The 26,039-nt window shown below is 56.2% G+C and overlaps 1 protein-coding gene across 5 annotated transcripts in view; it reads right to left on the reverse strand.

Annotated features, from left to right (window-relative positions):
* Window positions 1-15,544: 15,544 nt before the first annotated feature.
* CHST15 (carbohydrate sulfotransferase 15) overlaps window positions 15,545-26,039 on the reverse strand; it is a 79,141-nt gene continuing 68,646 nt past the window's right edge. For 4 of the 5 annotated variants that reach the window (XM_077126337.1, XM_077126335.1, XM_077126334.1 and 1 more), the window contains exons 7-8: window positions 20,186-20,333; window positions 15,545-18,369 (exon numbers count right to left, since the gene is read on the reverse strand). In XM_077126337.1, the coding sequence (XP_076982452.1) occupies window positions 18,179-18,369; window positions 20,186-20,333 (339 nt within the window). In that variant the 3' untranslated portion in view covers window positions 15,545-18,178. Of the gene's footprint in view, window positions 18,370-20,185; window positions 20,334-21,061; window positions 21,413-26,039 lie in introns of those variants that run through there. The other variant, XM_077126338.1, reaches the window with a different exon arrangement.

The following is a 26,039-nucleotide window of genomic DNA, read 5'->3' on the forward strand; positions in this document are numbered from 1 at the left end:
ATAAGGTGCAGCTGGGGACGCTCAGCCTCCTCCAACCCACTCCAAGCAGGCAGGCAGCTCTAACTCACCCCAAACCAGAGCCCTGGAGGGTAACTTTGCTGTGACTTTGCCATGGCTTTGGTTTAAGACCACAGGGAACCTGCAGTGCCAAGGGGGAGGTGGCTCCCCAGGGGAAAGCAGGGCCCAGACTAGAACTTGCTTGATTTCCGAAAGAGGCAGGGAGATGCCATGGCCCACGCCCCCTGCCAACATCCCTTGGTCCTCCCACCCTCTGTCTCCTAGGTTTGGAACAACCCCAGTCTCTGAGACACTGCCACCTAAACCCTTCCAGAGTCAAGTTGGTCCCCCCGGCCCACACACACACACTGCTCCCTCCCAGGAGGCGTCACTTACCTGGGGGTGAGATGCTGGCCAGCCCCGCTCCTGGAGGTAGAGGATGGAGAGCAGAGAGACTCAGGGAGGAAAAAGAGAGGGGAGAGGCAGGAATGAGCCAAAGAGTGATTACCAGTCGGGGAAATCTGGGGGGAACGAGTGAGGGGGAAGGAGAATCAGAGACCAGAGACGAATAAAAAGTAGAGGGGACTGGAGGGGACATAGGAGAGGGGAGAGCAGGGAGAAGTGGGGATCGTGAGAGCCCTGAAAGGAGGAAGTAAGGGGAGCGCCATGGGGGGATGGGCAGGAGAGCCAGATAAGAGGAAGAGATTGGGGTGGGGGCAGGAGAGCAGGCAGAAGTAGAGGGAGCTGGCCGTTTGGGGGCCTGCACTTTCATCAGAATCTGATGCTGGGAGAAGGCGTCAGGGCCCCTGGGGTCTCTGCTTTGGAGCTGGGCCCTCCCTGCCTCCTCCCCCAGGGCCTTCTTGGCTGCCTGGGAGAAGCAGAGACTCACACCCCTTGGGCCATGGCTACTCGGGCAAGGCCAGCACCCCCTCCCATCACAGATTTTCCGCCTTCCTGGCTGGGTCTGGACACCTGGGAGCCCTTCTCAGTCGGCTCCCACCTGCCCGGCTCAGGGGTGGGGGGAGCTCAGCACCGCGTGGGCACGTGAGAGGGGCTGGGCATGTCCAGGCTTGGCCTCGGCCCGCTGCCCAAGGCTCAGGCTCTCACTAAGCCCGGCTCAGCCTGGCAGAGTCTGTTCTCTGCACATCCCAAGCGCCAGGCTCCTGGCTTACCTGGGCCTGGAAACTTCTGTCCCAAGAAGCCTAGATTCCGCTCCCCGCTGGCTGGCACGGGCGGGTCAGGAAACACAGACAACTCTCCAGGCAGGAAGGAAGGTGCGGCCTGCCCAGCCTCGTGCACCCACGTTCCTGCCCAGAGACCCCTCTCGGGCTTCTAGCTGCGGCTTCTCCGCGCAGGAGGGGGCTTCAGTGGAACCGATGCCATGGCTGGGAGGCCTTCTGAGTTGGCCCCCACCCACCTGCCCGGCTCCCGCCGTGGGGGGCTCACCACCGCGTGGCCCCCTCCCCATCCCCCTGGGCATCTCCACCTGCAGGGGGTCCCCCCACTGGGGCCCTGACAGGACTGATGGTGGCCCCCTCTGTGCCAAGTGGCACGACCCCTTCATTCCTCACTCCAACCAACAAGTGGGCGAGACCTTCACAGGAGAAAGCAGAACCCCAGGAAGATCAAGTCATTCGCCCAGAGTCACCCAGTCGGCACGTGGGGGGACGTGACCCCAACTCCAGCCCACGTCAGACAGCATCTGCAGCGACCCCTCTGAGCCCCCTGAGGCAGCACACACATCTGCACCCCCCCCCAAAACCTCCACCTGGTGCCACTGCTTAGAGGGGACCCTGTGCCTCCATTTCCACCCCAGCCTCCTGCCCACGTCCATCCATGGACCCCCATAAGCCCGGCGTCAGTGCCCACACCTGCCACTAAACTCAAGGTTGTTGGCATAAAACAATCATCACCTCCAGTACGGTCCTTTCAGCCAACAAAGGCTCTTGCAGATTTCATTTTATACTTCCAACAACCCTATGGAACAAGTTTAATTATCCTTTTGGTATATAGAGGGGGAAACTGAGGCTCAAAGGCTCTGATCTGCTGAGGGTCTTGGTGTTGCCAGCACCTTTCCCTTTCTGACTTGAAGGCAGCCTCTGGGTGTCACCACGGATTGGTGTCATCTGTCACTTCACCCCAGCAGGGCCCTGGGGGTGCCCGTTTGAGGAATGACAAACAGGAAAGGGAGAACTGTTGTGTCCCTGCCCCTTGCCCATACCCAGTGTCAACGCCACCACTCCGGACTGCCTCTCCAAGAGAGTCCAACCTCCCGCCAGGCTTCCGGGTCATTCAGACACTTCCCGGCCTCCCCTGAGCCCAGGCAAGGCCCTTAACCTGTTCTAGGGCTTTGCCCCTTGCAGGGAGATCGGCCGAGTCAGCCACCGGGAGAAGCAGCCCCCGGGGCCAAGGACAGGTTCAGAACTGGGTGCAAGTTCCGCTGCACCTGACCTGCCCCCTCTGCGAAATGTGGGACAGACCAAGTCATCTCCTGCTCTGAGGACCTGGCAATCTTTTAGGAATTAATATTTTAACAGATTCCATGAGTCAGAGGAACTCCAGCAGAACGAGGATGATGAAAACAAAAAGGTTTTGCCCTGGAATTCACACAACGCACACGCCCTAGAATCATTCCAGAATAAAAAGTCTATTACAATAGCGCAGATGCCGCACAGGCAGCCGGTGCAGAGGTGAAACGGGGGCTGCTCCCCGCGGCCTTTGTCAGGAAGCCTGACTTGTCTAGGAAGGGGGTGGGGAGGGGGAGGGTAGCAGTGTTGGCGTGGGATGGGAATTGTGTGCATGGGTGACCTTTGCAGAACCTCAGGAGCCGGCGCTCCTGGGGAATAAGCCAGATAAAGAGCCTTGTGCCTGGGGAGCTCAGAGTCCAGATTCCTGTGCCACGACCCACGTGGGGGACAGCGAGGCGGTTCCCATCCTGCTCCCCTCACCCCCCATGCCCGGGTCTCTTGGCCGCATCCCAGCCCCGGCTGAGTGTCGGCTGCCTGTGTCCATCGGGGCGGGCAGTGAGGGAGACTTCGTGGCCCCCAGTGGCTCTCAGCAACCTTGCATTTCTCTCGGGGCTTCTGGAATGCTCGGGAGTTATATAATTTCAGGGATTCCTTACTCTTCCAGAGTATGGGGCTAACACTCAACCTCCAAACGTTTGAAAGAAACAACAGGAAAATCCGATCCTCTTTCTTTCCATAGCACATTTGGAGAGAGTTTAAAATTTCCTCCAAACAAGATACAGCCTTCTGTGCTGGATGGAGGCGCGGATGCATCCAGGAGAGAAGCCAAGCGTCCCTGGCTCCGCCTCTGGGCTGGCAGAGCTCAGGCGCCCGCCGGCTGCCGGTGGGTGGGCCGCTCAGCCCCGTCTCTGCTGCATGCGCCGCCCCAGTTTTTGAGGCCCATTGTACACTTCAAGTGGAAAAAGCAGAGTTCCACACTTTCAGAAAAATATATGTATAGCTCAGATTATGTGCCAGGCATTCTAAACCCTTCTCAAATGTTAACTCGTTTAAACCCATTTAATAGACGGCTAAATCAAGGGCACAGAAGTGCTAAATGGCAGAGCCAGGAGCTGACCACAAGTTGCCCTGGCACCCGCTGTGCCTGGCCTGGGGGGCGGGGGTTGTGTGCAGAGGAAGGGGGAGCTGGGGGCAGCGGCAGGGTTGCCCCGGGGGTGGGAGCGTGGGGAAGCCCCAGGCAATGGGGCCGGAAAGATAGGGCTCCGCGGGGCGGGGCGGGGGGGGGGGGGACAGGAGGGAGGGAGCCCGCCCGAGCACAAGCCGGCCCAGCGCCCCCAGTGCCCCCAGTGCCCCCGCCCAGGGACGGTTATGGGAAGAGGGCCACCCAGTCTCAGGTGGGAAAGCATGAAGGGCAGAGGGAATGGGGGGCCCTGCTGAGAGCTCCATTTCCTCTTTATTGGGGAGAATAGGGGCCCTGCAGGTGCCAGTGGGGAGCAGAACTTGGAGGGACCCCCCCCCACCCCCCATCGCTCCGGCTGGCACGGACCGGGCTTCTGCTCCGCCCTGCTGGGAAGCGGCGGCCCGGTCGTCCCGCGCGTCCCCAGGTCCCGCCTGCCCCCTGCTGGGCCCTGGGCGCGTGGCAGGCGAGTCGGCGCCTTCCCGGCAGAGGGCGCGAGTGCCAGCTTCTCAGGCCACGTTCACCAACGCGGGCAGCCGGCAAAACCCACAATCATAGGACGGCCTATGCTTTGTTCATCCCTGCCAACCACTTACTTGACCTGAGAACTTTGAGTTAAGTCAGCGGTTGGGGGAGGGGAGGGTGTAGTCGGTCACCGCTGGGGGCAGGAAGGGAGTGCCCAGGCTCTCGGTCCCTTCAGGATTAAATGCAGCCGCCCTGGGCTGTGTCCCTCCCCTCGGCTCTGGGGCATGTCCTGGCCTCCCTGGGCGCACACTGCACTCTGAGCATCACCACTCTTCCCCACAGCCACCAGATGTCCTCTGTCCCCCCCATCGTGACCCCAGCCCCCTGCCCCTGCTCTCCCAGCTCACGTGCATGTCTCTGTCGGGGACGGAAAGAGTGGGCGCCCCTGGAGGGTGCTTCTCCCCTCTCCCCTCTCCTTGAAGCTCCGGGACCCTCCTCCTCCCACAAAAGACACGTCTAAGTCCGAACGCATGTCCTGTGAATGCAGCCCTGCTTGGAGGTAGCATCTTCGGAAAGGCTGTTGGTTAAGATGATGCCAGACTGGAATAGGGTGTGCCTACTGGGACCGGTGTCCTTATAAGGAGAAGATATTTGGACACAGAGAGAAGGCGGCCAGGGGTCGGAGGCTCAGGCTGCGTTAGCCACAAGCCGGGAGCGCCGTGTGGCCTGTGCTCCATGCCCGGAGCCCTGCCGTCCTCGGGGGAGCCCGGGGTGGGACATCAGGCCTGGCAGAGCCATGAGGCTGGACGTTTCCGTGGTTTGAAGCCACCAGTTTGTGCTACTTCGGTAGGGCACCCACAGGGTGCTAAGACCCCATCCCAGCTGAAGACCCCGCCTGTCTTCCCACCTCACGGCCGCCCCTTCCCAGACCCTCTGCTGCCTCCCCGCTGCCCCCTCTAAGTGCCCGCGTGCCCCCCAGCCCAGTCCTCGGAGCGCTTCCCTGCTCGGCCTGGCGACGCCGTCTCCCTTGTGGTCCCGTTGGTCTCTGCGGGGCCCGGGCCTCGCCTGGAGCTCCAGGTCTGTCACTGAAATTCCCTCTGCACCCGCCCCTCCGCCTAAGCCTCTCCCATCTCCATCACACAGGCCAACACCTAGAGGTGCCCTCCATGCCCCTGTCCCTCCCCCCAAATCCTCCCACAGGGAGCCCGCCGAGCATCTCTGCAGTGCCGCCACGTTGGACCCGGCACCGTCGAGTCTCACTGGATGTTTCTAGAACTGCAAGGTCAGCATAGGGCCTCTAGCTCCAGGTAGCTATTTACATTTAAATTAATAAAAATAAAATGAAACTTAGCATCCAGCTTCTTGTCACAGAAGCCACATTTCAGATACTCAGCAGCCACATGGGCCGGTGGATGTCAGACTGGAAATGCAGGGGAGAGACCTTCCATCATTCCAGAAAGTGCTCTGGGGCGCTGCTGTAAGATGCATCAGGGGACAGAAGAGGCAATGGCCTCTGCCCTGTGTGTGTGTCCTATGCCCCACCCAGTCCCCAGCCTGTGGCCCACCCAGGTCCATCTTCCCCATGACAGCTAGAGTGGGTTTTTCTGAAGCATCAATCAGCTCATGCCACTGTCTTGCTTAAACTCTCTAGTTGCCTATTCTGGCAACCAGAAGAAAATTCAAATTCCTTCTATGACCATTCAGCAGGTATTAACTGAGCATAAACTGTGGGCCAGACACCCATCCAGCCACTTGCAACTGGACAGATGAGGGAGCAAAAGACTCAGAAATTCTCGCCTCGTGGGAAAAAGATTAAGTCGAGCAGGCAGTGGGGGCGGCGGGGGAGGGGTCCCGGGCATGCAGTGGGGTAGGGTGGCCGGTGGTCTCGCCACCAAGGCTGCAGGCAGAAGGCCAGCCCATGCAGGGTGCCCAAGTGGGAGCCGGCGGGCATGGAGGAAGGGAGAGGGGACGAGGCAGGCAGGTCAGATGGGAAGCCGCTGGGGCTCTGTGGGCCCGGGAGGGGACTTCAGCTCTTAGGCTGAGCAGGCGACGACCCCAGCAGGGTTTTGCAGGAAAGCAAAAAAGCTCCCAGCAACCACGCAACAGCCGCCCTGGCTGCTGGGCTGTAGAAGGGGCACGGGGGGCGGGGGGAGAAGTGAGCTGGGGGTACGGGGCCTGGAGCCCGTGATGGCGCTGGAGGTGGGTTCTGGATCTAGGGGACGCCCACAGGACAAGGCTGAATCGGGTGTGCACGGGAAGCAGGGAAGAGGACTCCAGGCTTTGGGCCTAAGCCACCGAAAAGTGAGACAAATGACTCAGCTTGGGGTGTGCTGGGACGTGAGCTGTTCTCTGGACCCCAAGAGGAGCTGTCACTAGGTGGCGGGATATGGATCAAGAGTTCTGGAAAGTTCTGAGCTAGAAGCTTGACCACATGGAAATTATATAGAAAGTTGGTCCGGGACCTCCTCTCCTTTCCCCGCTCCTCATTTCCTCCTTGGAGACCCCAGTATGGCCACTGGCGCCTCGTGCTCACCCACAGACGCTCTGAGCTCACTCGCTCGCCCTGACCTGCCTGGCCAGCAGCTCCTCATCCCCAACTCCGCTGTCCCTCCTTACCCTTTCCTGCTTTTCATAGTCTCCCCCAGGAGACCCGAAACTCATCTTGCTTGGGGGGACATCCCCAGCCCCCAAACCAAGCCCACCCTCATTTTCCCCGGGAGGCACCACGCATCTGAGGACAGCCCAGCAGCCATGCCCAGGCTGCTCCCTTCTCTGGCCCCTACCCCACCCATGGCGAGGGGCCCACGGTGGGGTCCTGCCTCCCAGGGACCCCGGGGGACCCGCTGCTCCGCTGCTCTCGGGGGGTCCACCCGGCAGGACCCAGCCCCAGGGGCCCCAGGGTAAGAGGCACCAGCCACACACACCCCATACACAGACTCACACACAACCCAGACAGACACACAGACCTACACACACAGATGCAGGCACACACACATACACAACGCAGACGTACACAAAGTCACCCATGCATGTGCGCTCACACACACACACACACACACACTGTTTAACGCCTCTCCTTCCCTCCTCTCCCCTTCCCACTCGTGACCTGGAGGTTTGCGTGGGAGGAGGAAGAGCAGGTGACAGGGAGAGCCTGGAAGAGCTTCTACCTGATCTGTGTGTGTATTTTTAAAACGTAATGCTACATATTAATTATGAATTTGACTTATGTATGAGAGGTGACCTTGAGACCTCCTTCTAAAGCAGTGGAGCCATTCAAAAGTGACACAAATGAATGTGCTCAGCTGGACTCCAGGGGAGGACACTTGTCTTGTGTGCATGGTCAGCTCTGCACATCTCCCGAGTCCCCAGTATACACATATGGGGGGACGCTGTCTCCTTGCTGCCGAGCGCCGACAGGCTGGCGTCCCTCTGAACGGCTCGTGGGTGAAGTCGCGTTCCCAGGGGAGGCGGCACCGCCCAGAAGGAGGCTTCTGCGGTCCCCGGCTGGCACCTGCACTGGTCACCCACCCCCATGTCCCTGCCAGAGCCCCGACATCGTTTCTCTGCCGAGAAGCACCCCAGTGGGTTGGCATGGAGGGGTGGGGGGCCGCTCATGAGCTAGCTTTCTATTTCTTAATGAGGAAGTGTCCTCATTTCCCAGCCCAGAAAGCAGCCGTCACTCCTGGGGGGACAGGGGGTGTCTTCAGCACACTGGAGCCGCAGGGTCTCGGGGACCCAGGGACCAGCTGGCCCCAGGCCGAGTGCTCTGTGCAGGCTCTTGCCCACAGCTGCAACTAAAGGAAAGCGCCTTACCTGCGCCCCCCTCCCCCCGCCCCCACTCCATTCCTGCTCTCCCGGGAGCCTCCCATCAAGTTCTCCGTCCTCTGGATTAATACAGGCAAAGCATAGTTTCCTCCGGGGCAGGGGGTGGGGGGTTGGGGGGGCAGTGGCCCTCAGGGAGCAGGAAGCATTCCTCTATCCAGCAGAAATGGAGGCAAGCCCAGGCAGGCGCTGCGGCCCCTGGCCTCCCGCTTGGCTGCAGTTCTAGACCCCCCAGCCACCTAAGGTGACCAGCCGTCCCGTTTCCTGGGGACAGAGCCTGTCTGGAGTGCACCGACACCCCGGGGACAAGCTGGTCAGCCCCAGGCCAGCCCGGCCGCCAGAGCTGAAGCAATCACCTCGCTGTATTAACTCCAAAGGCCGTGACTCCCTCGGGGGAAATCGCCACTGTCCCTTTATTCCAAAAGACTTTCCGGGAGGGGGGGGGTATTTCTCTGGTGTCCCCAGAGAGAAGGCTGGGTAAGAGAGGCACGCCCCAGCAGCAGTGCCTGCGGCAAACACCAGGGGGCAGTGCAGGGCTGTGTTTGGCACCTGCCCCGCGCTGGGCAGCAGCTGGTTTTCTGAAATGGTCTCTTGAAACCCTCCAGCTCCCCAGCCCGTTTAGCAGTTGGGAAACTGAGGCTTGGAGAAGTTACATCACGTGTTTACATCATCGTGCTCCCTGACCCTCAGTTCCATTTCTTGGCACCCATAGCCTCTGTCTCAGTAGCACCACTCCATCGCTGGGCATGGGGGGCGGGGTCAGTCTGTAACTCCCTCCCCCTGGGGTTGCTTTTCCAGTGGGGAGATGGAAATGCACAAATGACTGCAGTTCAGGGGGCAGCAACTGGGGCCACAGGAGATGGGAAACGGCCTAAGAAGGGGAGAGACCACCAGCAAGGTGTAGGGGTGTGGGACACAGGGTGTAATCAGGGAGGTTGCCATGAGGGAAGTGGCATTTGGGCTTGGCCTTGGGATGGAGTAAGAAGCAGCGCAGATGCACAGAGGCAGACAACTCAGGGCTTCCGTGAAGTGGAGACACTCGCTGTCTTAGGGGAAGTAGCTGCTTAGAAGCTGCATGGAGCAGCCTGCCCCGGCCCTGAGTCCTTGCGAGCTGCCTAGGTCTCTGTCTTTAGGACTAGGGGCTGGCTCAGCTCTGGAATTTTCCTGAATTCCATTATGTTGAAAGTACAGAAAATGGCAGGAGTTCTGCAGATGACCTCATGTGGGGGTGGACGCAAACAAGTGCTCTCCATGGGTGACTGCGGGGCCTGGAACAGGAGGCCCCTCCGCGTTCTGACACTGACCGGCGCCCACAGCCTCCGGGAAGCGGCCACTCCCCATTCCTTGACTGTGACTCGAACCCTCAGCCGAAGGAGCTGCCTGCACAGCGGCCCCTTCTTAACTTTAGAATTGGCTGTCCTGGGGCAGCCTGGGGCTCCTGGGTTCAAAATCCCCTGGCTGTCAGGGCAGGAGGGCTCAAGGGACAGCCATCCCAGCCCCTCACCGCCCCTACCCCCACCCCAGGGATGGCAGCATCCAGGGGTGCCAGGGGGCATTTCCGCCCCAGCAGCCACTGGGAGGGTGTCTGATGGGGCACACGGAGGCGAGACTGCACCTTCGGAGTCAATTCTGATACTTCCACGAAGGGATGACCCTGAAGATTGGCCCCAGCCCTGACCTCAACCCTCAGACCAGCCCCACCCAGCCTCCCAGCCCCAAATTCCCACACGCGTCCACCTGGGCTCTGCCTGCTCCACAGGCCTCCTTGGAAACCTTAACTCAGAGCTGAGAAGCCAAGGTTAAGCCAGCAGACCTGAGTCCAAGTCCCGGCTCTGCTTCTTCCTAGTTGGGCGGCCTTGGGCCTCAGTCTCCCCACCTTTACAGTGGGAATAACAACAGAGCCCCTTCCTAGCATGTGGTGGGGATCCAGGGAGACCCGTGAAGATGCACAGGGCCCCCAGCAGGCGCACGGTAAAAGGCACCTTATTCCTGTCCCAATCACTGTTGTCATGAGGACCCTTATCCAGCCTCCCTGGAACGAGGGGTCTCCATGTCCCCTCAACATCCGGCTGACCTCAGGGTGCACCCACCGCTCCTGCTTCTTGACTGTCCTGCAAAACAATCTCCCACCGAGTTTGCATTTGCCACCAGTCAATGGCCTCGGCTCCCAAATCTTCATGCCAATTGTAAATCTGTGGCTTAATGAAATGTTACATAAAGCAGCAGTTCTCGAGCATTAAAATTATTGAGGACCCAAAGAGCTTTTGTTTATGTAGTTTCTATCTGTCAGAAACGAAAGCTGAGCAGTTGTCAAACACAAGAATCACACAGTATACCAGCTGTGAGCCGCGGCGTGGCCTCTGGAAACCTCTCGTGCATTCAGGAGAAAATGAGTGAAAAGAGCAAGGGACGTGTCAGTAAGATCATGAAAAGAGTTTTGCTTGTGGACCCCCTAGAAGGGTCCTGAAGGTTCTCAGGGATCCCTGGAGCCTCCTTTGAGAACAGATCAGGGCAAGGCGGCTGCCCATATATAGAGGAGGTAATCACAGAAATGCCGAAGGAAGCTGCCTTCCGATGGTGTGCAGTAGCGCCTGGTTCTCTCCGGCCTTAGAGGAACTGAAACCAGAAATCAGCAGTGACACTGTTGTTTCTGCAAGAAAGATGATCCAGAACTCCTATCAATGAACTCTCACACTCACAGAAAAGGCTCCGGGGCCCTATATCAAAAGACAGACAGATAAACATATTTTAAATGTTCTAAATAAAAATAAAATGTATGAGAAATGTATATGTTGATAAGTAGGCGTCCCCCTTACCCAAGTGCCCAAGTAAGGCTGCAATTATGGATGCCGGGAGAACACCAGCCCAGCACAGCCCGCCCTCGCCCTCTGCGGTCGGTGGCTGCCTCCGCCGTCAGGCTGGACACTCTGACCCCGAGACTGACACTGCCCTTGATCCCACCTCCCCGCTGCTGACCACAGCCTTCCATTATTCATGAGCACGGGATGGGAAATCAAACATACTGGATTCCAATGCTGGTTCCAGTGCTTTGCAGCTGTGTGACCTCAGGAAAGTCACCTAACCTCTCTGAGTCTCGGTTTCCCCATCTGTAAAATGGGAAATTACATGCAAACGTATATCTAAAGGAGCTCTCCACCAAGGCCTGCTGTCCTGTAGGCTGTGGTGCTTGGTGACATCGTGGATGCTTTACCCCCTTGGCACAGTGCCTGTGCAAAGCTGCTTAGCTTGTCCGCCCCCCGCCCGGGGCCTTCCACTCTCAGCTGGACTCTCACCTCCCCTTGGCTTCCCACCTTAGGGCTCTACCTCAGGACACTGAATGAATGACCCAAAGCCCTGTTCTGACCATGAAACTGCCCTGCTTAGAAAACGCCGGTACTAGGGGCTTGTTCTACCAAAGTGAAATGCCTTACCCTGAAATCCAAGCCCGCGTTCATTCAGGGCCCACTCAGCATGGCGGCCTCACCTCCTTCGGCCACAACAGCTACGAGGTCAGCGTAACCACGGCCGGGGACACCCTTGGGCTCTGGGTGCTGAGCTGAGGCTTTCGCAGGCACGGGGCCACCCAGGGGGTAGCCTGTTCGCATTCTGCAGCTGAGCAAACAGAGGCCAGGTAACCCCGAGTCCCAGCCCGGTTCTCCTTGAGAGCCCGGAGCTCTCCCGGGCTCCCCACCCCCTCCCTGCGGGTGCTCTGGCCCTCCCTGCTCTCAGCCTTCCTCCCGGCCAGCATGTACTCCCCACCCCCTGCTCGGGGAATGCCCTTTCACCTTCCTAAACCCTGCCCATGTGGGGCGCTCAGCTGCTGTCTTTCTCCCCGGGGCCCCAGCCCCAGCCCCAGCCCCAGCCCGCCCACCCTGCGGGCCTCTGCCCTGTGGTTCTATTACCTGCACAGGCTGGAAGTTCTCCTGCAAGCTCCCTTGCCACTTCCTCAGGAAGCTATCCCTGGCCCCAGGACTAGGCCCCCTGCCCCTGGTTAACCAGGGGGGCTCTCAGAGCGCCCACTCCCCTTCACCCACGCCATGAGGTTTACTGAGCAGCTACTCTGCACAGGCGCTGACCGGCTCCGAGGACGCAGCTCGTGGATCTGATCCAGGCGGAGCGGTAAATGGGGGCTCCACCTGAAGAGAAAGGACCGTCCCAGGTGACCACAGTGTGACTCATTTCTGAAGACAATCAGATGGGCCCAGGGGCTGGAGAGTGCCGGAGAGGTACCGTTTTAGGGAAGGGATGGGATGAGGTAAAGGATGAGTGGGCAGGAGAACAGGGAGGGCCAGGCTGGTGAGGGAAAGGACTGGAGGTAAGAAGGTCGGGTGGCTAAAGCTGAGGGACGAGCCGGGGGGGCAGCTGAGGTCTGAGAGGTCGGGGCAGGCCGGAACAGGAAGGGGACGTCTTTGTATTTTATCCTAAGTGAGTTGGGAGGTCAGTGCAGGCCTTCAATGAAGAGAGTGGCATGTTTTGATGGATATTTTAAAAGATGGCTTGGCTGCCAACTGCAGGGAAAGAGCTGTGGGGTGGAGGCAGGGGTGTCTTGGCCAGCTCTCCTGGCTGCAGCAGAGGAGAGGGGGAGATGATGTGGAGGGCTCAGAATTCAGGGCACAGCCAGCAGGATTGCAGATTCTGTGGGGTGGGAGAAGAAAAGAGGGACACAAAGGATGGAAGGCAGCAGCCAGGTGCACAGCCTCCCAAACAGAAGAACAAGTAAGAGGAGGAGAGCAGGTACAGTGGGATCCAGCTTCAGGGAGCAAGCAGTGACCGGGCAGGAGCTGGACGAGGGGTCCCCAAAGGCCAAGGTGATGGGCCGGACCCCCGGCCCCTGCACTGGGAGAGCCAGGCCCGGAATCCGGCTCCAGGCCCCTCCTCCACACTGTCCCTCTGCCTGCCCAAGGTTAGCAGAAGCAAATCACACTGCCCCTTGTGGTCAGAGGCTGGAGAAGGACAGGCAGGCAGCCCACTGCTCCCAAGAGGTGGGCAGGGTCGGGGAGGAGGAGCCCGGTGCTTTCATGCCTGGACTCCCTGCTATGTCAGAGGAAGGGATTCATCTGGGGAGGTGGAGAGCTGGGGGCCCCCTGCCTCTACCACCACCTGACCCAGCAGCCTCGGGCAAGTCAAGACTCCAGGAGGTCAGGTTTTCAGCCTTGGCCACAACCTGTGCTCCTCGGTCTCACCCTTCACCGTGCAGAGCTGAGGTGCATGCAGGGACTTGGGGAACGTGACCTCCCCCAGGCTGCTGCCCCATGGTGGGGGGGGGGGAAGTTTGCTGTGGAAGGATGGTCTCTTTCACCCTCTTCTGTACCCCAGACCCAGGGCCGGGCATCCAGATGGTCAAATGCAGCCCAGCACAGGACAGAGGATTTCTTCTCCCTACCTGGCCGAGCTCAGCCAGGAGCACAGGCGCGGGTAGGAGCAGGTCCCTGTACCCATGGCAGGAGCACGCAGTGACCTGGGGGGTGATGGAGGTGCCAACCCCTCTCAGCCCCGCTCTCTTCACTGGTAGCTGCAGGTGCCCCAGCGCCCGCCGTCCCGCTCCGGGCCCAGGCCTTATCCATGCAACGCTCCAGGGGCAGCAGCCTTGGTGGCTGTAAGGAACCCAAGCTGTCCGTAGTTCTGTCCTTCTGCCTGAGAGCTGAGCAAGGGTGGGTTTGCAAAGGAGAGCTGAGCAGGGCGGGGACCGGGCAGGGTGGAGGGCTGGGGCCAGGGGTCCGGTCACACAGGTCGGGCCTTCCGGAAGCACAGGCAGGGCAGACGTCCCGGCGGGAGTCAAGCCGGGGCCATGACCTTGAAAGGAGGGTTGGAGGTCAGCCTTCCAAAGCCACCTCTGGGGCGTGAGGCAGCGGCCATGGGGTAGCCAGCGCCTAAGGCTGTCTTGGGAACCAGAAACCTTCTATTTTTAAGACTTTCACAAGCTGTTCCCTTTGAAGTATGACTTACTCGAAAACAGCTGAACTTCAGAAACTTGCAACAGTCCACGTGGCTGAGGTGGGTCTCCTGGGAACTGAGAAAGTAACTTCAGAAAACAAAGTCGCTACAAGTACTTAGAAGTGACTGCTCCCTAGAGCCGGGGAAGCAGTCCAGCCTGGGTGGGGGCGATCGGCTCCTTGTAAGGCGATGGCCCGTGGAAGAAATGACCCCAAACTGTCCTGCGAGTGGCATCTGGGACAAAGGTGGAGCTCTCCCTGCCTCTCTGTGCCCTGCACCGCCTGCTCCAGTCCCGGCCCTCCCCGGCCCCCGTCTGGACAGGAAGGCGTCCCTGGCAGCCTGCTCAGATCTGCTGGGCACCCCACCGTGAAAGGGCGCCCACTCCACCCTCCAGCTGGCTGCCAGCTCCCCGGACACTCCGTCTCCTCCATCCCCCCACCGTGATGGCCGTTGCAGGTGTCATTTTGAGGTGGGGGCTTCTCCCAGATTATTCTGGTGGGTCCTCAAAAGGGGGAGGTTGGAGGTGGCAGTCAGAGAAGGCAATGCGGCCACAGGTGGGAGGGTGAGCGAGAGCCTGACAATGCAACGTTTTAAAGATGGGGGAGAAGCCACAGGCCAAAACCTGTGGGTGGCTCCTGGGCTACCCCGTGAGACCTACAGAACCGAAAGAGGTGACAAATGGGTGCTGCTGGAAGCCACAGGTTTGTGGAAATTTGTCATGCAGCAGCAGGACAGGCATGCCCCTGTGACACAGCTGCCACCCCAAGGGATCTTTCCACTCCTTGTCGCTCCACAGAGAACCTGGCCAGGGCCGTCCTGGGGGAACCCCACCCCCAAAGTGCTGCCTCCCCGTGGGTCTCAGTAGGATTGGCCTCACCCGCCAGCAGAGCCGCTACCCTCAGGGTGCGTTTCCGGAGCAACAGAAAAACAGCCCCGACCCGGCCCCCACCTTACAATACCTCTCTCTCTGCTGGTGACACCTGAAACTCCTCTATGGGGAACCTGCCTTTGTTTTGAGTCCCGAATGGGGCCAAAGCATGTAGGGAAGCACCTGGGAGATGCCACTCTGTGGGAGTTTGTATTAAGAAGTACATGACTTGCCAGAACCTTCCTGGAAAGCTGGTGTTGGGTGGCAGAGGGCGTGCTCCAGCGAGGGTGTGGGAAGGCTCCTGGAAGGCCGAGTTGTGCAAGAAACACTCACAGGCTTCAGCGTGGCCTGTTTCTCCCCGCACGTCATGTCTCCCCTGCCCCCTGCACTGATTTTCTCTGCTGCACAAAGTGTTTCCTTGTCCCGTCACCAAGAGATGGGGTTGTCCTTATTTCCAGGGCTGGAATGTTGCCCCTGGCTCCCCACACCTCAAACACACCACGATGGGGGGCAATGCTGGGAGATAGGGCTCACCTGGGGTGGGCCTTCTAGAAGCAAGGACCTCCCCAAAGCTTCCTGTGGCCCTGAGGACCCAGGACCACGCTGCCCCCCGGAGGATGGAGGCTCCCAGACCCCTACACCTGAGGGGCCCCGTCTCCTCCCTCAAGCCTGCCAGGCCCCCATGGAGCCAGTGGACATCTGCCCGGCTGCTGCCCAAAAGCTGAGCATCCACTGACAATGATGTGCACCAAGTCACTCCGGGGTCTCAAGCCCACAGGCCCCAATGCGAGCGGAGGGAGCAGGCCTGGAGCACACAGGTCACCTAAAGACCTTCCCATCCGATGTCCAAGGCATCTTAGGCAAGACCCAGCCTGGCTAAGGCCAGCCTGGACCCTGCCACCCCAACTCCCACCTGCTGATGGCTGAACCCTCCTTCTCTGACCTGGAAGTCTCTTCTGCCTGGCTTGGAGCATGCTCAGACACTATTTCACACCTACCCCAGCTGCGAGCACCTCCTTAGGGCTGAGTGTACCTGACCAGGCAGGTAAGATGTCTACCCACTTCCACAGGTCATTTCACACACACTGTACACCAGGGAGTACTTACAGCGTAGAGGAGAGGCACAGACTCTTTAGGTCAGAGGCTCCGTTTTTAATTACGTTAAATATTAATAAAAGTACAGCATAACTGTGATTTGCTTAACATACCTTACATGACAAAGGGAGTACAATTTAACACAATCCAATACACAGCTTTTGGGAACCCAAAGTTACTTCAATACCAGGTCGTGAGAAATGCTTTGTTTGCTTTGGTTTGGGACGACAGGCTCAAAATCACTGCCCGAAGTGGTACCTTTGCTGCCAGCAAAGACTGGGTCTCCCAGGAGAAACAGCCACGGCGGCAGGGGCGCCCCCGGGGGAAGGTCCTTAGAGAGAAACCATGTCTGGATGGCACTGATTGGCACAGAAGAGACTGGCCTGTGCATATAAAAAAGATTTGTATAATAAACCAAATAATATTGGAAATAATACATTCATAATACTTCTGTAAGAAGCAGAATTACAGTACATGTTATTCACATGCACAGGAGTGCGTAAGAAAAATCCCTTGTAATTATATTAGGTGTGGAAGAGTAAAACGTGTACTTAAGATGACAAGTGAATTGGCCGAGAAATGAATCTATGAAAGGGCTGCACCCAGAGCGGAGGGGGCCCATCGGCCACACGGCCTAAGGGAGCCCACTTAGAAAATGTGCCCACACATGCACACATGTTGCACACACACCCTGTGTTGCAACTAAATACACACACACTGACGGGATACCTCCCTAAACACCCAGTCTGTTCCCCAGCCAGAATTCCCTGCTGGCTGCTGCACCAAGGCTGGCTGCGAGAGAAAGGGGGGAATTGTTCCTGAAAGTGGGTGTCCAGGACACACTGCTTCTTCAGTAGCAGGAAGAGCCGGGCCGCACCAGGGCAGACAGCCCTTTGCACACCTGCAAGTGGGCTGCACGTCCCGTCCCCAATGGTGCACGGCAGTACACTATGCTTGGACTGCTAACGAACTACAGATTCTCAGGCCATGGAAGCCCCAGTCTCCATCTCACACGTTCCTGTTACAGTTAGGTTGCAGACGTTTGCCCATCCTGATGGAGGCGCACGCGACCTTGACCCAAGTGCTTCAGTTTACAAAAAGCTTCCCTTGACAACACGTGAGTGCACAGCTTCGCTGAGTTCCCACCGGGGCAGGTGGGCACAAATGTTTGCTTCCACTGTCCCCATCACGTCCAAGGAAAGACAAGATCTTCAGCACATCCTTCAGTAAACCAAGCTGCTAAGCAGACTGGAAAGTTCTGGAAAATCCTGTTGAGACTCAGCTCTTACCAATCTCCTTCCAAATCCAAGTATATCATGTTTAACCCAAGTTCATGCATCATGCTTCTGAATTAAGATAAAAACATATTGCAATTTAATGACTGAGCGGGGAGGTTTGGCCACACATGATGGAGAATGTGGACAATAAACTCATTCCAAGGGCAGGGCAGAGAATCGCAGCTTCAGTCATCCAGAACTACAACTGCACCATCACCCGGTTCTCTCCCATCCACCTGATGACGGATGGGCCTACCTAGACTTTCCAGTAAGTGTCAAAGTCCTTGAAGGTGTGCATTCTGCCATTAATGGCAAAAATTTATCTTCTGATTTTAAATGGAATTTCTCATGAAAACATCTGAAGAAGCTAATTAAAGCTAGCTAAATGCTTAGGTGCTGGCTTAAAATTAGTTATTTTCTAAGTTAAACGTAAAAAGGCAACATCTCAAGCACAGAATGGGAGGGGTGCACAACCACAAACTGACATTTTTTTTCCCTTTCATAAACAGTGTAGTTCACAAGGTTTGTATTTGAAGAGACCAAAGCTAGCTCTGGAGTAAAAGGAGGAAAAAAAAAAGAAACCTTCATTCTCCACCCAAAATGAGTCTGAGTGAACTAAACAAAGATGTGTTTCAAAACTGAATGTGAAGTCTAAGCTCTGGCAAGCCCCTGGCATGACCTCTAGCTGCTTAATCAGATCCCAGAATTGTAGAAGCCCAGACTCGGTTCTTTCGCAGGCAGCAGGGCCTCCACCTTCTCCATACTTTCCCCTCGGCCCTCAGTGTGGTGCCCGGGGCCTCATCCCAGGAGCCCTGTGGATGCAGAACCGAATTATTGCGGAATTGGCAATTCCAATGCCCTCAGACAGAGACGTTTTGAGGAGTGTGGAGTCATTTACTGGGCTCTTTAACATCACAAAGGAAACTCTGAAATGGTTATAAGAAAATCGTGTCGTGCCTTATATCTTGGGGTTTTCTCCACACTCTGAATCCCACGGACCCCCACCAAAAAAAGATGGTAAAATATTAGGAATAAAAATAGCATCCAGTGCAGGGCTGGTGGCAGGAACTCGAGCTCATGTCTTTCTCCACGTGAACGCTTCGTCCGCGAGAACCTGCGCCAGCTTGGCATTGAAAGGCCCATAGAAGTCCTGCAGGACCCTCTGGGTGATGGGCCACATGGGTCCCAGGTTCCGGTCCTCAGGACGCCGCGTGTTCGATGCAGGGCTCTTGGTCATCAGGGCTTCTTGCTTTTCACTTAAGGGCCCTGGAATAAAAGGCAAAGCATCCCATAATGGCAGGAAGTAAAAGGGACTGGGCAGAAATACCTCTGTACTTCATGTTAGGACAGGAGTTTTCTCTCAGAAGAATGTGCTTTGAGATTGAAATTCTTTGGCTGGATCCACAGCAGGAGGAGAGAAGGGGAGGTGGAAATGCCATTATGAAATAGGAAAGAAGCTGCATCATGTAATCTTTTAATGAACGCCCTCAGGGCAAGCACATCCCCGTGTTTTATGATTCAGCCTTTACCTGGGGCTTACCTCCTTGGCTTCAGGTCCCAGTTGCCCTGTACGGGCTGATTTGCGTAGCTGTCTGCCTCTCTTTGGCTAACCAGCCCACGGGAATTCTGCTAAACAGCAGTTCTACTTCGGGGCTGCTGTTGTAAAGGGCTCCCTGGCTGGGTCATAACTCACCTGGGGGTCTGGCTAAAGGAGGGAGTAGAGAAGGCCACCTGTGTCCAGAAATCCCAGTGGCTGGACCACCACCTTCAGCAGGAAGATCAGTGACAAGCTGATGGGCCACGCCAGCAGTGGCCCCAGGCACAGGCCTGTGACCCTGGGGCTGCCACTTTCCCCACAGCTCTCTGGACATCAGCCTCTCACAGGCTTAACCTGCTCTGACTGTTGCTCAGGCCTCTCTATCCCCAGGTCTCTGGATCCACCCAAGGTCCGGAGCCCATTCAAAGCAAATAACCACCCCACTGCCCCAGAATTACATTAGATGGAAGGAACCAAGCTGGCCTCCCACCCCTTTGCTGTCCATCATAAAGATAAGCTTCTAAATGCTTCAGAGTCTGCCGGTGGTCAATGAAAGGAAAATGGTTCAAGGACTCAGAAAGAAAAAAGTAATCCCACTCCATCATATTGTCAGATCCCCGCCCCCCACCCCCCTAAAAAGAAAAGGAATATCAGATATGAAAGAGTCTCAACTCCCAGAGGTAGGCACAGATATGCAGAGATATCTGATTAACACAATTCCCAGGTAGGAAAGCTGGACAGGGGAGTCTTCTGTGAAGGAATATGGCTTGTCCAGACCCTGTTTTACACGTGAGCGTGGCTTCACAAAATGTGTCCATACATGCACACACGTTGCACACACACCCTGTGTTGCAACTAAATACACACACACTGACGGGATACCTCCCTACAGCACACACACGGGCAGCATGCCAAACCTGCGCTCACGTTCTTCCCACTCACCGCCTTGGACAATAGCATGGTCTGTCACCCCAACTGGGACTCTGGGACTGGTATCCCTGGATTGGGGGTGGGCTACCCCTCCCCAGAGGCCCAGGAGCTGTGGCCAGTGAGCACACGCAGCCACCTGGCTCTGACACCCGAATCCCCAATGCAATAGCATGGCCCTTCCCTCCCCCAGGCCTGGTGTCCTCGGCAGGACTGTCCAGCCACCCAGTATCCCATCTGTCTTTTGAGGGTCAGCTCACAGTGTGTTCCTTCAAGAAGCCTTCCATATCCCTCAGCCAGCTGAGATCCCAAATCATTCTGGGTGCCCCGGCTCCAGTTATTTGACCCACAGCCTCTCCCTCTGCTGGATGGTCAGTTCCCATAGAGGCAGCCGCCTCCTCACTCTCGGCAAATCCCTCACGCCACGCACAGTGACCCGTGCGCGGTGGGTGCTGTAAAACCAGGTGCTGAACTGACCTCCCTTAGGGAGTTCCTGGGTCCCACAGGGCAGCCAGCCCTACCCGGCCCTTGTGTCTGAGAACTCCTGGAGGAGCCCAAGCCCGTGGGATGCCCGCTCTGCCCCCATCTCCACCCCCACCCACCACACGGCACTCGTACCCAGGTTCAGGAACTGGAAGACCCTGTGCATGGTTGACTTGACATTGGATGCGTGGTCCTCCAGACGAAGGATGAGGAACTGCTCTTTACTAAAGACGGTCAGCCAGTCCAGGAGGTACACAACATAGAGTCCCACCTGAAGCCTCACCTAGGGGCCAAGCAGAAGGCGGGTGTTATTTCAGGAGTGGCCCCCCAACACCTTCAGTCACTCTCCCAAATGTGCTATGCTGTTTGTTTTATCGTAAAACAATACAAAAGTCATCCTAGAGGACGATGCCTTCAGAAATAGGAGTTTAGTGCTCAGTGCTCTTGTGTCTTCAGGACGGGTTTTTGCACAACATGGTCAAAGTGTTCCCACACACAGGGCCACACTGAATCTTCACAACAGCCCTGCCCGCAGCACCATTGAGGAATCGAGGTGCAGGAGGAGGCCAAGTTTACCCTAACTGATGGCGCTAACATCCTTTGCCTGATACCCTAGCTGGCTGGCTGCTCCCAGCAAACCACGAGCTGTGCCAAAGAAACTGTGAAGGCCCCGGGAGTATGCACAGCTCCATGTCCAGCCATGCCTGAGGCTGCGTGGGCATCCGTGACCCAAAAAGTGCCTGGCCATTCAAATGTAATTAGGGTGGAACAAAGCCATTGGGTGGACACTTCCTCAACCTAAATCCTTTCTCCTTCCCAAACGCACACTTACTGGGTGCCCATCCTTCTGCTCCTTCTTTCATGCCAAATGGCAAGCTACAAGAAAACGGCCCCCTTCTCCTTTCTCATGGAGACCCCCTTCCCCAGAGCCTCCACTCTGCCCCCCGCCCACTCCTGTGTCTTCAGGGACCCTACTCCATCTGCCCCTCTGTGGTCTCCCAAATATTTCTTGTCTTTTGCCTCCCCCTAGTTTAGTGCCATTTCCTGAGTTCAGGCCCCCAGCAGCTGCTGGATACTGTCATGGCCTCCTGCCTCCAGACTCTGCATCCCCTGCCACCCCTCACCCACTGCCCATGCACAAGGATCCCAACCAAGAGAGTGGCCCACCCGGCTGTCTCCTGTTTAGAAAGCTTTTAGGTAGACTTGAACTTCCAATTCATCCCCTACCACACAGACGGCACCCAATCACCCAGGACCCCCAGGTTCTCTTCTGAGTCCCACCTGTTCAGGCAGATGCTCTTGTCTCGTATTTCTGTCTCTTCCCAGCTCGACCTTGTGCTTTTGGAGGGCATCTCCTTCCCCCTGTCCCACACAACCTGGGCTCAACATGATTCTCAGGCATTAGCAATGAGCCCAAGACACAGTTAACAAAATACATACAGATACTACAGAGTCTCATCTCTCGCAATTCTTTTTCCATTTCATTGTTTTTCCAATCATGTAGGAGGATATGGAGGAAGAAAAACAATTAGGGGGGGATAAGTTGTCTCCAAAATGCATTAGCTGCATCCAACCTACGCTTTGTTGCTACCTTACTTGTCGCTCATAAAAAAAAAAAAAGATCTCAAACTAGGCCAGCAGTAAAGAGAAAGTGAGGACATGCTGGTCTCAGAAATAAATATGTGTGTCACCACCAATGCAAGAAAATCACTATGAGAACGTCTCCTCCTGCCTGTCTCGAGGACCATGGCTGAGGCAAGCAGCCTGACAAGGTTTCTCTTTTTCAGACCCTGCCTTTGCCGCTCGAGATCTTTCAGGAAGGAAAGCACCTGGGCGTTTGGTGGTAGGTGGGGGCAGGCAAAGAATATTTCTCTGAAATTGCATTGTGACCTTCTTGGTGAGAGCCCCTCCACTGCCCTCACTGAGGACAGTCACCTGCTGACTGAGTACTGTACTGCAGCCAGGTGTTCCGACACCGGCCAAGGCTTGTTCAAGCAGGGGAGGGAAAGGTCAGGGAATAAGCCTGAGAGGGCTTGCAGTGGGGAAGAGTTGGAGAAGGCTTCCAGGATACCCAGGTTGGTTCTCACAGGAGACACCCAGGTGGGTTCTCACAGGGTCTAGCTCCACTGGTCCTCTGAACCCTCCCTCTGTTCCACTCACTGCAATTCCCCCTCACCTCCCACCTCCACCCCCTAGACACCCTCACAAACCAAGTAAAGTTCCAGTCATCTCAAGTAAGTGTTTGGTGTGCACTGTGATGGTTAATTTCAGATGTCAACTTTGCTCTGTTTGGATGTCCAGTTCTTTAGTCAAACAAGTGGCCTATCATTGCAATTACATAGATTGGATTTGCATCCTACTATCAGTTGATTGTATTTACAACAAACAAAAGAGATTGCCATCAGCAGTGGGGGGTAGTCTCTTCATCCAATCAGTAGGCAGTCCTAAAAGCAAGAACTAAGGGGCTTAGAGGTCAGAAGAATTTCTGCCTCAACCCCAGAGTTGGCTCTTGCCTGAATTTCCCCCCTGGGTATTCTGGATTAAGGATCTCAAGGTTACTTTTATCAAAGTTTCTATCCTGCAGCCTGCCTTACGGAGTTCAGACTTGCCAGCTCCCATGGTTCTGTGAGCCTCTTCATATCCATCTAGTCTGTTGGTTCTGTTTCTCTGGACAACACCAAATGATGCACTGAGCATCACCCTACACTTCTATACCATGAAAACAAACCTAAGGCAGGCCCACGCATAATCCTTCCATCCTCACTTTTTCCTGGCATAGGCCAGAAAATCAAATGGATTGAAGATTATAAGGGTTGGGAGGGGAAGTGCCCCCAATACATTTAAAACTAGAAAACATCAGCACTGAGAGAGGCCTTTTGGGGTTATCATCTCTAACCAACTCACTGATGGAAAAACTGAGGCCCAAGGAGGGGCAGGGTCTGTCAGGATCAGCTGGCTGCACCCACTGGAGCTCGGATTTATAGCCAGGTCTCTGCACAGGGCTGGTTCCACCCCATAGGGAACTGGGGGAGAGCTCAGGAGAGGTCCATGCACAGGGGAGAATCAGGCTGCTCTCCAAATGGGCCTCCATGTCCCCAACCCCCCGCCCAGCCTCCCATTAGTTTCAACTCCCCCTTTATTCACCAAGTAATCTGAGTGAATGGTTGATACCAGGTGCCTGGAAGGCCAGGGAGATGTTACTATTTAACGGCTAACGCCCTGGACTCATGGAGCTTGTAATCTAGTGGGGAGACAGACTAGATGGTAACAAACATCTATAGTCATCAATTGTGATACATGCTGTAGAAAAAATGAATAGGAAGCGAGAGAGAGTAGAAGGTCAGATTAAAGCAAGATCCGAAAGACAAGACATTCTTAAACAACCAGGTTCTAGAAGCACATCCCAGGGACAGGCTCTATGGCAACAGTCTGCGGACCTGAGGACACAGCAGACTCCCCTGGAGGGGAGTGCCTACACTCCCCTACCCTCAACCAGGGTTCCTAACTCAGAAGATCTAAGGAGGGGCACCAAAATGTGCATTACTAACAAGTTTCCGAGGGATGCTGATGCTCCTGGCACATGAACCACCCTTTGGGAACCACTGAGGACCTGGAGGGAGAGAGGGTGGCTGCTGAGCACAGAGAGGGAGGGAAGCTGGGGGGAAGCAGGGAGGCAGGTAGGAGCCTTGGCATTTTGCATTCAGGTGCTCTAGGAAGGCAGTGAATGCTCTGACAGCACCAGGGTCCAGGCATGTTTTAGAAAGACAACACTCCCTGTGGGTGGCTGGGCTGGAATTCACCACAGAGGGGACATTTGCTTTTCTCATCCTGTAAGTGAAGAGTCACCTCCTCAAGGGAGGGTATCTACTTGCCTCCTAACTGCCTGGCACTTCCTCCTGGGAACATGGTCTCATGGATGTCCTGTTCAGGACACATGCATCTGAACTTGTCCCCAGGGATCCCACTTACTAAGTTACAGCCTTGTCACCCTCAGCAAAACATAGAATTGAATTTAAAAGCATATGCCTCCTGGCTGGCTCAGAGATTTGCTTTTAGGAACTAACTAGCTAAGGCAGGAATGCTGTGGGTTTCACAGGTTATTAGATCTGGGACTGAATCTTGAGTGTGCCCCTTGTGACCTCCCTGTGCAGTGAACGAGCAATGGTGTCAGACAAAGGTGTGGTCTTTGCGCCCAGCTTCTGGGGGTTCACCCGTGAGCCCCTGAGGGTCTTGGGCCACACCAGTCTATGCTGAGATGTAACCGGTGCTGCGGTATCAGCCTGACCTCTGGAAGAGCTGGAGATAAAGGTCAGCTATGCAGGCAGCCAGTCATGGCCACACGACTGACCCCAGTAAAAACCTGAGACCTCCAGGCACAGGTGAGCTTCCCAAATTGATGAAACTCAAAACTCATGCTAGGAGGCCATGAGTGTTGTCAGCATGGAGTACTGCTGGGGAGGGGCCACCTGAAGCAGCTGCCTGGTCTCTCCTGGAGTCTGCCCCAGGCACCTCTTCCTCTGACTGATTTTAATCTGCATCCTTTTGCCCCAATAAACTATAATCTGAGTTCTGAGAGTCCTGGCGATTTATTAAACTAAGGGAGTCTTAGGGAGTGGCTTGGGGTGAGAGGGTGAACTTCTGTGGGCCTCAATGTCCCCACATGTGTAAACAGGGATGGATCCCAGGGGAACCATGAACATTGAGTGGGGCAAGGCACTGCAAGAGCTCAGGAGAAAATTCAGACGTGCACAAAAGTGGGGAGACTACTGATGCCAATCAGGGACGTATCACCCAGTCTCAGCAAGGTTTCAATGTCCATGGTTGGGGTGCTAACAGGGAGGCGAGGGGAAGGCATGCCCTTTAGTCTGTGTGGGAGGAAGCAGCTGCAAAAATCCTGCCTCCTAGGAATTCATAAAGGCAGGCAAGATGCACATTTGACTCGCCTGGTCCCTGCAGCATGAGAAGATGCAAGGGGCCTGGCTCACTCTGGGGGGTGCATATTTATATCTCTTCTTCAGTGGAGAGAAACACAATTTAAAGCCATTAAAATAAACAGAAGCTCAGTCACAATCCTTCACTATCGAACCTCTCCTGCCCATCCAAACTCAGTCCACTTATGCCACTTCCTTAGGAAGCCCCTGACACCAAGCCCACACCTATCCCTCTCTTTTCTGAGTTTTTCATATACTCTCTGGAAGAGAGATTGGAGCCTGGGAGAAAGCAGTTCCGGACCCTTCTTTGAGCCACACTAGCTGGTCAGGATACCTCGCCTCTCCCAGCCCACATCTGCTAACAGGGACTCGTGCCTTCCTATCTTCCCAATTTTCCTTCTTTCCCTTCTGGTTTGTTTTGAGGACACTTTAGATCATGAGCATGAGGTTTCAAAAAGCTCAATGTGCTAACAAAACAGAGGCGCTGACCCATCACTTGTTGCAGATACAGCAGGTGCATCTCCCCAATTAGGGCCCATCTTGCAACTTGCCTCTCACACTCCAGGGTCTGCCACAGGTTGGATGCATATGAGGCATTACAAAAGGGGAAGTTGTGGGGAAAGGGTCGGGGCTCAACATGGGTCTTAAAGCCCAGATGTGGGTACCAGATCCTCCCTTTTCTGGCTGGCTGACTGCAGGTGAATGCTGCCTCTCTGCGCCTCAGGTGCACTGAGCCTGAGGCTGTGCACACACTACTAGGCCACTACAACCTCCTCTCTACTGCAAAGGCCAGTCCCTCACTCCTGCCCCATCTCCATTTCTTCCCTCCTCCAGGATTTGCACAGATGTCCCTCAGCCACAATCACAGATGACAATAATAAATAATAGCTAAGCAAGGCCAGATCCCACACCTGCCATGCAGGCCAGAAAACCTACCCGTCTCTCGTTTCTTCCTTTAATCGGTGTTGGTCCAACCCACCAGCAAGTCCTTCAAACCCTTCCTGCTAATTGTTTCAGGAAAATTCCACCACTTCCAACCCTCAGCCCCTGCCCGGACT

Source organism: Tamandua tetradactyla, chromosome 13, assembly GCF_023851605.1.
Source record: "Tamandua tetradactyla isolate mTamTet1 chromosome 13, mTamTet1.pri, whole genome shotgun sequence".
NCBI lineage: Eukaryota > Metazoa > Chordata > Mammalia > Pilosa > Myrmecophagidae > Tamandua > Tamandua tetradactyla.